This window comes from Piliocolobus tephrosceles, chromosome 8 (genome assembly GCF_002776525.5).
Source record: "Piliocolobus tephrosceles isolate RC106 chromosome 8, ASM277652v3, whole genome shotgun sequence".
NCBI lineage: Eukaryota > Metazoa > Chordata > Mammalia > Primates > Cercopithecidae > Piliocolobus > Piliocolobus tephrosceles.
In genome coordinates, this window is record NC_045441.1 from 12,179,848 (window position 1) to 12,193,390 (window position 13,543).

Sequence of the window (13,543 nt, forward strand, 5' to 3'; positions counted from 1 at the left end):
CTCGGCCTCCCAAAGTGCTGGGATTACAGGCGTGAGCCACCGCGCCCAGCCATGAACACGTTTCTGATGGGTACATGCCTAGGAGTGGAATTGCTCGATTATAGAGTGTGTGTATGTTTGGCTTTAATAAAAACTGTCAGTAGGCCGGGCGCGGTGGCTCAAGCCTGTAATCCCAGCACTTTGGGAGGCCGAGACGGGCGGATCACGAGGTCAGGAGATCGAGACCATCCTGGCTAACACGGTGAAACCCCGTCTCTACTAAAAAATACAAAAAACTAGCCGGGCGAGGTGGGGGGCGCCTGTAGTCCCAGCTACTTGGGAGGCTGAGGCAGGAGAATGGCGTAAACCCGGGAGGTGGAGCTTGCAGTGAGCTGAGATCCGGCCACTGCACTCCGGCTTGGGTGACAGAGCAAGACTCCGTCTCAAAAAAAAATAAAATAAAATAAAAATAAAAACTGTCAGTAGTTTTCCACTCCCCCCAGCAGTATGACTTGCCACGCAACACTTCCTCACTAACATTTGGTGTTTTCCGTCTTTTTCCGTTGTAGTCATTCTGGTGAGTGTGTGAATACTGGCACATTGTGGTTTAAATGTGTATTTCTGTGATGACGAATAAAACCAAGTTGCTTTATATATTTACCATGTGGGTTTCCTTCTCGTGAAGTGTTTACGTCGCAGCGATTGTCTTTCTTTTTCTTTTCTTTCTTTCTTTTTTTTTTGCGTGGGGTGGGGTGCAGCGATGGGATCATAGCTCACTGAAGCCTCCACCTCCTGGCCTCAAGCCATCCTCCTGCCTCAGCCTGCCAAAGTGCTGGGATTACAGGAGTGAGCCACCCCGCCCAGCCCCAGGTAAGTAAAAAAAGTTTTTGGCTGGGTGTGGTGGCTCACACCTGTAATCCCAGCACTTTGGGAGACCAAGGGAGACCTGAGCTCAGGAGTTCAAGACCAGCCTGGCCAACATGGTGAAACCCCATCTCTACCAATAATACAAAAATTAGTTGGGCATGGTGGTGTGTGCCTGTAGTCCCAGCTACTCAGGAGGCTGAGACAGGAGAATCGCATGAACCTGGGAGGTGGAGATTGCAGTGAGCCAAGATTGCACCACCGCATTCCAGCCTGGGTGACAGAGGGAGACTCTGTCTCAAAAAAAAGAAAAAAAAAAAGAGTGTGAACTAATTTGAAAATAGGGCCTTTGCAGAAGTAATTAGTGAAGAGAAGGACATACTGGGTTACAGGGGGCTCTAAATCCAATGTGTCTTTGTAAGAAGGCCATGTAGGGTGGCAGCGCACCACTGGAATCCCAGCACTTTGGGAGGTGGAAGGATGGCTTCAGCCACTGCACTCCAGCCTGGGTGACAGAACGAGACTCAATCTCAAAGAAAAAAAAATTTACAAAAGGAAAGTTCAGCCTAAAGAAGAGAACATCTGGGGCAAACGTGATCATGGCTTCAGTGGATACTGTCAGGCAACTCCCCATATCCCTTCAGTGGTCGCTTTTGTAAACCAAAGGCCACTTCCTGGGGACTCTTCCTGAGGACCTTGTTCCTGGTCACAGAGAGCCCTCAGTTTGCTCATAAGACAAGCCAGGAGTGTGGGGTACAGCCTTCAATCAGTGACAGCAGGGAACTGGGGGGTACCTGAGCCCCCCCGCTAAGCCAGCTCTGAGGTCTGCCCGGCACAGGCTCCCAGAACTCCTTGGCTGCTCACGCCATGACCTGCTTGATAACTCCCCCTGCGTTGCTGCCTCTTCTTCCCTGCCTCAGTTTCCCCCCCTCTCCTGGGGCTCCCATGGAATCAACTCCCAAATAAATGACTTGCACCAGAATCCTTGTCTCAGGGCCTGCTAGAGAAACTGAAATAAAAAGAACAGTCTTCAAATCTGCCTAAGCTCGATTTCCTTTTATCTTCCAAAAGAAAAAAAAAAGACAAGCATTTTTGTAAAGAACAGGGTCAACAGGTAGAAGAAATGGGAATATAGATTTCAGTCAAAGAGAATTTTTTTTTCCCTTTTAAAATGGAGTCTCACTCTGTTGTCCAGGCTGGAGTGCAGTGGCACGATCTCGGCTCACTGCAACCTCTGCCTCTGGGTTCAAGCGATACTCCTGCCTCAGCCTCCCAAGTAGCTGGGATTACAGACACGCGACACCACGCTAGGTTAATTTTTGTGTTTTTGGTAGACACGGGGTTTCATCATGTGGGCCAGACTCATCTTGAACTCCTGACCTCAAGGTATCCACCCACCTCAGCCTACCAAAGTGCTGGCGTTAGAGGGGTAAGTCACCGCACTCGACCAATAATTTTTTTTTTTTTTGAAGAGACAGAGTCTTGCTTGGTCAGCCAGGCTGGTGTGCAGTGGCATGATCATAGTTCACTGCAGCCTTGAACTCCTGGACTCAAGTGATCCTCCTGCCTCAGCCTCCTGAGTAGACAGGCCTACAGGTACACATGCCACCATATTCAGTTAATTTTTATTTAATTTTTAAAAATAGTCTGGGTGAGGTGGCTCACGCCTACAATTTCAGCACTTTGGGAGGCCGAGGTGGGCAGATCACCTGAGGTCAGGAATTCAAGACCAGTCTGGGCAACGTGGTGAAACCCTGTCTCTACTAAACACAAAAATTAGCCAGGCACAATCCTAGCTACTTGGAGGCTGAGGCAGAAGAATCATTCTCCAGCCTGGATGACAGAGCAAAACTCTGTCTCAAACAAACCAACGGCTGGGCGCAGTGGCTCATGCCTGTGATCCCAGCACTTTGGGAGGCTGAAGTGGATGGATAACTTGAGGTCAGGAGTTTGAGACCAGACTGACCAACATGGTGAAACCCCATCTCTACTAAAAATACAAAATTAGCTGGGCATGGTGGTATGTGCCTGTAATCCCAGCTAGCTGGGAGGCTGAGTCACAAGAATCGCTTGAACCCGGGATGCAGAGGTTGCGGTGAGCTGAGATTGTACCATAGCACTCCAGCATGCGCAACAGGAGCAAAGCTCCATCTCAATTAAACAAAAACAAAAACATAAACAAACCACCCTCTCATGATCATCCAGACTGTTCTGCCTGGTTTGAGTGACAGGCAACTTACCATCTGTCCTCTTCCCACCTACGACAGCTCTGACTATCACAAAGTTCTGTTAAGTTCTTTTAAAAATTTGGCTGAAGCCAGGTGTGGTGGCTCACCCCTATAACCCCAGTGCTTTGGGAGGCTGGAGTGAGCAGATTGCTTTGAGACCAGGAGTTTGAGACCAGCCTGGCAACCTTTGAGCTCTACAATTTTTTTTTTTTTTTTTTTTTTGAGATGGAGTTTCACCCTTTTTTCCCAGGCTGGAGTGCAATGGAGCAATCTTGGCTCACTGCAACTTCCACCTCCCAGGTTCAAGTGACTCTCCTGCCTCAGCCTCCCAAGTCACTGGGATTACAGGCGTGAGCCACCACAAAATTAGCCTGGCTAATTTTTGTATTTTTAGTAGAGACAGGGTTTCACCATCTTGGCCAGGCTGGTCTCGAACTCCTGACCTCGGATGATCGCCCTCCACCTCCACCTCCCAAAGTGCTGGGATTACAGGCATGAGCCATCGCACCTGGCCCCACAAAAAAAAAAAAAATATTCAAATTGACCAGGTATGGCCAACGTGGTGGCTCTTGCCTATAATCCCCAACATTTTGGGAGGTCAAGGTGAGAGGGTCACTCAAGCCAAGAGTTTAAGACCAACCTGGGCCACATAGCAAGACCTCGTCTCTATTTTTTTCTTTTTCTTTTTAGAGACAGAGTCTTGATCTGTCGCCCAGGCTGGAATGCAATGGCGGGATCTTGGCTCATTGCAACCTCTGCCTCCTGCATTCAAGTGATTCTCCTGCCTCAGCCTCCCTAGTAGCTGGGATTACAGGTGCCCATCATTATGCCCGGCTAATTTTTTTTTTTTTATTTCTAGTAGGGATGAGGTTTCACCATATTGGCCAGGCTCTCCCTCTTTGGATATATGTTTGTTTGCTGTTGTTGTTGGTTGTTTGTTTTTTCGTTTGTTGTGTATTGTTTTAAGCGTCAGGTGATTGTGATGATCAGGTTTGGGATTTGTTAGAAGAGATCTCTCAAATGCCCCCAGCCAGCCCTGGCCCTGCCGGGGTGGTCCCAAGAAGATGGATGGGCTGGCACCTGCCTGGACCATGTTTTTAAATATCCACTGTCGAGGTTGGGCTACTCTGTGCTCACATCTTGAGACCATCCAGAGCTCCACACGGAAATAAGCAAACAAAACTTTGCCCAAGAGCCAAAAACCTCTCTGCAATAACCAATTGTGCTATAAAGTAACTTAGTTCAGTTCACTGGAATATTACTTAATTTCCTCTGCTTTTTCTTTTTAAACAAGGAAGTGTTGACTCAGCCAACAGCACTGGGAACCGGACTCCCTGGGGCCTGCCTGCCTGTGCTCTTCTCCCAAATTCTCTTCCTTTTTTGTCCCTGTTGATGGAATTCAATAAAGGGATCGCTACCATCTGTCACTTGGTTTTTTTGTTGCTTGGTTGGTTGGTGTTTTGTTTTTTTGTTTTTTTGGCAGAGTCTCACTCTGTTGCCCAGGCTGGAGTGCAGTGGTACCATCTCAGCTCACTGCAACCTCTACCTCCCAGGTTCAAGTGATTCTCCTGCCTCAGCCTCCGGGGTCGCTGGGATTGCAGGTGCCTGCCACCACACCCGGCCAATTTTTGTGTTTTTAGTAGAGATAGGGTTTCTCCATGTTGGCCAGGCTGATCTTAAACTCCTGACCTCAAGTGATCCGCCCGCCTTGGCCTCCCAAAGTGCTGTGATCACAGGCATGAGCCACGACGCCCGGCCCCAGATTATCTTTCTCTGCTGTCTAATTTCCTTCCCATGAGTATTAGGTTGCTTTTTCTTCGATGGGTCAAAAGTGCTGCTTTTGTTCCCAACCACAGAATTCTCCGGAATTGTTTTCAGAGCCATCTCAGCCTCATAAAAGGGGATCAGGCAGGAGGAGTTTGGGAGAAACCTGTGAAGGGCCTGATTTGCAGCATCATGATGGGTCTCTCTGTGGCCTCTGCTGTGATCCTGGCGTCCCTCTTGAGTCTCCACCTTGGAACTGCCATACGTACGTAGCTGGCCCATTCCCCTCCTGGGGTTCCTTCCCGGACCGCCTGGGAGTGGACGGAAAGGAGCATCTCCAAAGCCCTTCCTCTCCCTGATTTTTAGGTGGGACTGACATAGCCAAGACATGTTGCTTCCAACACAGCCACAAGTCCCTTCCCTGGACCCGGGTGCAAAGCTATGAATTCACCAGTAAGAGCTGCTCCCAGCAGGCTGTAATGTGAGTATTTCTCGGACGTGCTTTCAGGGACCCTGTCAGCCATGGAACAGGATGGGTGCTGGGCAGACCCCCAGGATGAGCCTTGGGATGGGAACCTGGAAACCCCCGCTCTGCACACTAACAAGTGTGACTCTGAGCTTCAGGTAGAACCTGACTCTTTTTTTTTTTTTTTTTTTTTTTTTGAGAGTGTGTTTCGTTTTTGTTGCCCAGGCTGGAGTGCAATGGCATGATCTCGGCTCTCTGCAACCTCCGCCTCCCAGGTTCAAGCAATTCTCCTGCCTCAGCCTCCCAAGTAGCTGGGATTACAGGCACATGCCACCATGCCCAGCTAATTTTTGTGTTATCAGTAGGGACAGAATTTCACCATGTTGGCCAGGCTGGTGTTGAACTCCTGAACTCAGGTGATCTGCCCGCCTCAGCCTCCCAAAATGCTGGGGTTACAGGTGTGAGCCACTGGTCCCAGCCAACCCCCACTTTTAATAAACTCACAGTGAGATAACGGGTTCAAGAATCATCAGCTGTGATGAATAACCTTGAAAATGTGGTTAACAAATAACATGTTGAGTGTAGGGTTCCTTTCTGGGGTGATGAAAATATCCTAAAGTTGATTGTGGTGATGGTTGCATAATCTATGACTATAATAAAAAACCATTGAATTATAATTATACCCTTTAAATGGGTGGAGCTGTACAGGGTGCGGAGGTTTAGACAATTGCTTGAGCCCAGGGGTTCAAGGCTGCAGTGAGCTATGATCATACCACTGGACTCCAGCCTGGGTAACACAGACAGACTTCATCCCTAACAACAACAAAAAAGAGTGAATTACAGTTATCCCCCAGTACCCACAGGGGATTGGTGCCAGGATTTCGGCATACAATTTCCCCTGCATTTATGCAGGTTGTGCATCACGGAGTACTGTATTTTCCATCCTCCTTTGGTTGGAAAAAGGCTGCCTATAAGTAGCCCCACAGAGGTCAAACCCGTATTGTTCAAGAGTCAACTGTATGTGCCGTGTGAACTGTGTCCCAACAAAGCTGTTCTGTTACAATGAAAGAACCGGCCGGGCGAGGTGGCGCAGTCTTGTAAGCCCAGCTACTCCAGAGGCTGAGGCAGGAGAATCGCTTGAACCCGGGAGGCGGAGTTTGCAGTGAGTCGAGATCGCGTCACTGCATTCCAGCCTGGGTGACAAGAGAGAAACTGTTTCAAAAAAAAAAAAAAAAAAATAGGCCAGGCGTGCTGGCTCAAGCCTGTAATCCCAGCACTTTGGTAGGCCGAGGCAGGGGCATCACCTGAGGTCGGGAGTTCCAGACCAGCCTGACCAACATGGAGGAACCCTGTCTCTACTAAAAATAAAAGATTAGCCAGGCATGGTGGCGCATGCCTGTAATCCCAGCTACTCGGGAGGCTGGGGCAGGAGAATCGCTTGAATCTGGGAGGCAGAGGTTGCGGTGAGCCGAGATCACACCATTGCACTCTAGCCTGGGCAACAAGAGTGAAACTCCGTCTCAAAAAAAATAAACAAAATAAAGGCTAGGTGTGATGGCTCACTCCTGTTATCCCAGCAATTTGGGAGGCCGATGTGGGCAGATCGCCGGAGGTCAGGAGTTCGAGACCACCCTGGCCAACATGGCAAAAACCCATCTCTACTAAAAATACAAAAATTAGCTGGGCGTGCTGATGCGTGCCTGTAATCCCAGCTCCTTGGGCGTCTGAGGCAGGAGCATTGCTTGAACCTGGGAAGTGGAGGTTGCGATGAGCTGAGATCACGTCATTGCACTCCAACCTGGGCAACGGAGCGAGAGTTTGTCTCAAAAAAAAATTAAGTATCCTGGTGCAGGTTACAAGCTACAGGCTAGAACTGGTGGAAAATGGTAAATGGCACCTGGAAGAGGTGGGTCTGGAGGCACAGTTTCCAGTGGAAATCAAGGTAGCAAAGAGGAGGGAGGCAAGGCCCAGGAGAAGAGGGGACAGGGACAGAGAGCAACAGGTCCAGATAGCACAGAAGACTAGTGAGGGAACTGCCCCTCCTTCCCTTTCTATCCCATCCCAGGAGGCAAAGAGTCTCAATACTGACTTATCCATGTCTCTCTTTCACAGATTCACCACCAAAAGAGGCAAGAAAGTCTGTGCCAATCCAAAGGAAAACTGGGTGCAAAGATACATTTCTTTATTGAAAACTCAGAAACAATTGTGACTCAGCTGAATTTTCATCCGAGGACGCCTGGATCCGGCTCTTAACTCTGCAGCCCTTGGGGGAGCCTGCAGGATCTTTTCCGAAGGCTCCATGGGCCTGCTGGGGAGGAGAGGGTGTTTTCTCCCAGAGATATTTTAATAAAGGTTGTTCACAGAGTTGACTTGTTCATAACATTCTTCGTCCATGAAACCCGAGTTTTCTTCAAGGAAAGAAAACTGATTCAGTATGCATGGCTGGCTGCCTGGGAGATCCTCAACCCCCGAACGGACCCTGATACTGAATTCTGCCTTGGGTTTTTGTTTGTTTGTGCAAAAAAAAGCAAGGGGAATTTTAATACACTTTGGGAAAATGCTTGGTGAATGTTTTAACATTATTTAGAGAAATAAGTTTAGTTTATTTGGAAAAGTAAATAAACTTATTTCTGTGCAACACCTCACAGCCTGTTAGTACCGTGTAAATTGCAATAGCTCCCAGTTGAGCAGTGTTTTCTCTTAAGAAAGCAAGACACTAATTAGTAAATGTGAATATTATCTACCTACCAAACTGAGGGTGCTTATGTCTATATAGCTTAAATAAGCTTTTTACAAAAATAATCGACTGGGTGCAGTGGCTCATGGCTATAATCCCAGCACTTTGGGAGGCTGAGGCGGGAGGATCACTTGAGCCCAGGAGTTTGAGATCAGCCTGGGCAACATAGTGAGACCCACCACTACAAAACATTTAAAAATTACTAGACATGGTGGCATGTGCCTGTAGTCCCACCTAGTTGGGAGGTTGAGGTGGGAGGATTGCTGGAGCCTGGGAGGTCAAGGATGCAGTGAGCCATGATCTCACCACTGCACTCCCGTCTGGGCAACAGAGCAAGACCCTGTCTCAAATAATAATAATAATAATAAAGATCAACCTGGGCAACACAGTGAAACCCTGTCTCTACAAAAACACAAAAAATTAGCCAGGTGTGGTGGCACATGCCTGTGGTCCCAGCTACTCATGAGGCTGAGGCAAGAGGATTACTTGAGGCCAGGAGTTGGAGGTTGCAGTGGGCCAAGATCACAGTACTGCACTCCAGCCTGGGTGACAGAGCGAGCCCCTGTCTCAAAAATATTTTTTTTAATAAAAAATAAAAAGTCCAGGGACGGTGACTCACACCTGTAATCCCAACACTTTGGGAAGCCAAAGCAGGCGGATCACGAAATCAAGAGATCGAGACCATCCTGGCTAACATGGTGAAACCCCGTCTCTACTAAAAATACAAAAAAATAGCAGGGCATGGTGGCGAACGCCTGTAGTCCCAGCTACTTGGGAGGCTGAGGCAGAAGAATGGCGTGAACCCGGGAGGCAGAGCTTATAGTGAGCCGAGACCATGCCACTGCACCCCTGCCTGAGCAACAGAGCAAGACTCTGTCTCAAAATAAATAAATAAATAAAAACAAAATAATAAAATAAAATGATAGTTATTATTTTTGCAATTTCTTGCAACTTTTTGTCAATCTATAATTATTGCTTATAGTTATTAACTATTAATATCTATAATTACTATAGATTTACAAGAAGTTGCAAAAATAGTATGGGGAGGTCTGGTGTACCTTTTTTATTATTGAGACAGAGTCTTGCTCTGTCACCCAGACTGGAGTGCAGTGACATAATTACAGCTCACTATAGCCTCTACCTCCCTGAGTTAGGTGACCCTCCCACCTCAGCCTCCCAAGTAGGTAGGACTACAGGCATGGTCCACCACACCTGGCTAACTTTTGTAGTTTTGGCAGAGACAGGGTTTCACCATGTTGCCCAGGCTGGGCTCAAATTCTTGGGCTCAAATAATCTGCCCACCTCAGCCTCCCAAAGTGCTGGGGTTACAGGTGTGAGCCACCGTGCCCAGCCCCCAAATCTATCTTTTACTTAGTTTAACCCAGTGGCTACATCTTACATAATTATAACGCAATATCAAACCCAGGAAATTGACGTTGGTATAAAGCGTGTGCATAGTTCTGAATTACTGTCGTTTTATCACGTGTACAGATTCACATCATAGCAACTGAGATCCTGATCTATTCCAACGTCACAGAGATCTCCCTCCAGTTATCCCTTGACAGTCACACCTCCCCTCCACCACCATCTTTAGCTCCTGGCAACCACCATCCTACTCTTTGGTACTATGAATTTGACTTTTTAGATGCTACCTAGGGATTAAGTGAGATCATGTAGTATTCGTCTTTCTGTCCCTGGCTTATTTCACTTTGCATAATGTCCTCCAGGTTTATCTATGTTGTTGCAAATGGCAGGATTTCCTTCTTTTTTAAGGTTGAATAATATTTCATTGTCTGTGTGTGTGTGGATCACATCTTCTTTATCCATTCATCCACTGATGGACACTTAGTTGGCTTCCATATATGGGCTGTTGTGAATAATGCTTCAGTACACGTGGAAGTACAGATATCTCATTGACATGTTGATTTTTTTTCTTTCTTTCTTTTTTTTTTTTTCTGAGACAAGAGTCTCTGTCACCCAGGCTAGAGTGCAGTGGCGCGATCACAATCTCAGTTCACTGAAACTTCTGCCTCCCAGGACCTCTGCCTCCCGGGTTCACGCCATTCTCCTGCCTCGGCCTCCCGAGTAGTTGGGACTACAGGCATGTGCCACCATGCCTGGATAATTTTTTTTCTTTTTTTTTGAGATGGAATCTCGCTCAGTTGCCCAGGCCAGAGTGCAGTGGCATGATCTCAGCTCACTGCAAGCTCCCCATCCCAGGTTCACACCATTCTTCTGCCTCAGCCTCCTGAGTAACTGGGACTACAGGCATCCACCACCACGCCTGGCTAATTTTTTGTATTTTTAGTAGAGACGGGGTTTCACCATAGCAGCCAGGATGGTCTCAATCTCCTGACTTCGTGATCCGCCCACCTTGGCCTCCCAAAGTGCTGGGATTACAAGCGTGAGCGACCGAGCCCCCCCTGATAATTTTTGTATTTTTAGTAGAGATGGGGTTTCACCATGTTGCCCAGGTTGGTCTTGAACTCCTGGCCTCAGGTGATCTGCCAACCTCGACCTCCCAAAGTGCTGGGATTACAGACGTGAGCCACCGTGCCTGGTGACATGTTTATTTCAATTACCTTGGATAGGTACCCAGAAGTGAGGTTGCTGGGCTGTACTGGCAATCCTATTGCCTGTTTGAACTTTCTGAAGAAACTCCCTGCTGTTTTCCATAATGACTGAACCAATTTACATTCCCAACAACAGAGTCAAGGCTTCCCTGGTCTCCACATCTCATCAACACTTATCATTTGTCCTTTTTAAATGTTTTGTTCTAATTGAGACATGGTCTTGCTCTATTGCCCAGGCTGGAGGGCAGTGGCAGGATCATAGCTCGCTGCAGCCTTGACCTCCTGGGCTCAAGCGATCTTCCCACCTCAGCTTCCTGAGTAGCTGGGACTACAGGTGTGTGTCACCACGTCTGGCTAGTTTCTGTTTTTTTTTTTTTTTTTTTTTTTTCTTTTTAGGTAGAGATGAGGTTTTGCCATGTTGCCCAGGCTTCACTTATCTTTTTGATAATAGCCATCTAATGGTGTGAAGTGCTGTATCTCACCATGGTTTTGATTTGCATTTCCCTAACGATTAGTGATGTGGAATATATACATATATATTTTAATGTACCTGGTGGTCATTTGTATGTCTTTGAGAAATGTCTATTAAGGTTTCTTTGCCCACGGGTTTTTTATTTTTTGCTTTGTTTTGTTTTGCTCTGCTTTTCGTTTGTTTGTTTCATGTTGCTTTGTTTTGGTTTTTTTGAGACAGAGTCTTGCTCTGTTGTCCAGGCTGGAGTGCAGTGGCTCAATCTCAGCTCACTGCAACCTCTGCCTCCTGGGCTCAAGCTATTCCCCTGCCTCAGCCTCCTGAGCAGCTGGGATTACGGGTACATGCTAATTTTTTATTTTTAATAGAGACAGGGTTTCACCACATTGGTCAGGCTGGTCTCACATTCCTGACCTCAGGTGATCTGCCCACCTTGGCCTCCCAAACCAAAGTGCTGAGATTACAGGCATGAGCCACTGCCACTCGCCCCGTTTTTTTTTTTGTTTTTGTTTTTGTTTTTTTTAGATGTACTCTCGCTCTCTTGCCCACGCTGGAGTGCAGTGGCGCCATCTCAGCTCACTGCAACCTCTGCTTCCCAGGTTCAAGCGATTCTTATTTATATTTACATTGTAAAAATACAAAATCAATCATGAGCACTATTGGCTATTAGTACCTGGCATTTAGGAAGCGCTTATTGCTCAAAGTCCAATCTTCTTAATTTTTTATCTCAGGTCTTGAATGATGTTTTAGATATTGTTTCCCCAGAAATAAACCTTAAGATAAGAATTTACATGTAATATGTTTTGAAGGTGATCTCAGGAGACACCAACTTGAGAGAGAAAAGGGAAACCCTCCAATAAGTGTGTATTATCAAGCAAGTTACCAATGTGGACTATGACGCTAAATGGTGTTGAGGAGCTCTGGGCAATGATGTAGAACCCATGTCTCAGAGTTAGCCCCGCCCATGGGGCAAAGGAGCAGGGGTATTTATACACCAACTCCAGGCAGTCATTGGCTGATGGCTGATGTGGTGGGGCAGGGGTGAGTGTTAATTCTCTAGGACTTCCTGCCCGCTGTGTACAAGGGCAGAGTGGACCACCAGAGTTCCAGATTATGCAGGCTGTAGAATATAATTAATTGTAAGGGACCGGGAATGGTGGCTCATGCCTGTAATCTCAGCACTCTAGGAGGCCGAGGAGGGTGGAGCACTTAAAGTCAGGAGTTCAAGACCAGCCTGGCCAACATGGTGAAACCCCATCTCTACTAAAAATACAAAACATGGCCGGGCACGGTGGCTCAAGCCTGTAATCCCAGCGCTTTGGGAGGCCGAGACGGGCGGATCACGAGGTCAGGAGATCGAGACCATCCTGGTTAATACGGTGAAACCCCGTCTCTAATAGAAAATACAAAAAACTAGCCGGGCGACAAGGCAGGCGCCTGTAGTCCCAGCTACTCGGGAGGCTGAGACAGGAGAATGGCGTGAACCCGGGAGGCAGAGCTTTCAGTGAGCTGAGATCCGGCCACTGCACTCCAGCCTGGGCAGCAGAGCAAGACTCCGTCTCAAAAAAAAAAAAAAAAAAAAAAAAATTAGCCAGGCGTGGTGGCAGGTGCCTATAATCCCAGCTACTTGAGAGGCTGAGGCATGAGAATCACTTGAACCCAGGAGGTGGTGGTTGCAGTGAGCTGAGATCATGCCATTGCACTCCAGACTGGGCAACAAGAATGAAACTCCATCTCAAAATAATAATAATAATAATAAATAAAACAAAATAAAATTCTGCTTGCCAAGCTAGACATAAAAGGGCGAAATGCCTCTTCCTTTTGATAAGAATGTCAAGGTTACAGCCAGGCACTGTGGCTCATGCCTGTAATCCCAGCACTTTGGGAAGCTGAGGCAGGGGGATCACCTGAGTTCAGGAGTTCGAGACCAGCATGATGGGGTGAAATCCTGCCTCTACTAAAAATACAAAAATTAGCTGGGCATGGTAGCAGGCACCTGTAGTCCCAGCTACTTGGGAGGCTGAGACAGAAGAATTGTTTGAATCTGGGAGGCGGAGGTTGCAGTAAGCCGAGATTGCACCACCGCACTCCAGCCTGGGTGACAGAGACAGGCTCTGTCTCAAAAAAAAAAAAAAAAAAAAAAGAACGTCAAGGTCACGTTTTTCAGAAGGCCTCAGTGATTTTTGTCATATCCCCAAACAGCAGTGGCTCTCTCTGGCCTCTGGCACCTTTTATACAATTGTAATATGGTTATTGATGTTCTTAGCTCTGCTACCAGACTGCAGCCTTCTTGCGTTTGGGGATTAATTCATTTTTTAATTAAAAAAATTATTACTGGCTGGGTGTAGTGGCTCATGCCTGTAATCCCAGCACTTTGGGAGGCCAAGGTGGACGGATCACAAAATCAAGAGTTTGAGACCAACCTGGCCAATATGGTGCAACCCTGTCTCTACTAAAAATACA

General features: G+C 47.3%; 1 protein-coding gene across 1 annotated transcript in view; it reads left to right on the plus strand.

Annotated features, from left to right (window-relative positions):
• Positions 1-7,670, plus strand: part of CCL26 (C-C motif chemokine ligand 26) — a 19,044-nt gene extending 11,374 nt beyond the window's left edge. Inside the window, exons 2-4 of the mRNA XM_023218634.2 lie at positions 4,950-5,100; positions 5,202-5,316; positions 7,414-7,670. Of these exons, the coding sequence (XP_023074402.1) occupies positions 5,028-5,100; positions 5,202-5,316; positions 7,414-7,510 (285 nt within the window). The 5' untranslated portion in view covers positions 4,950-5,027 and the 3' untranslated portion in view covers positions 7,511-7,670. The remainder of the gene's footprint in view (positions 1-4,949; positions 5,101-5,201; positions 5,317-7,413) is intronic.
• Positions 7,671-13,543: the final 5,873 nt, after the last annotated feature.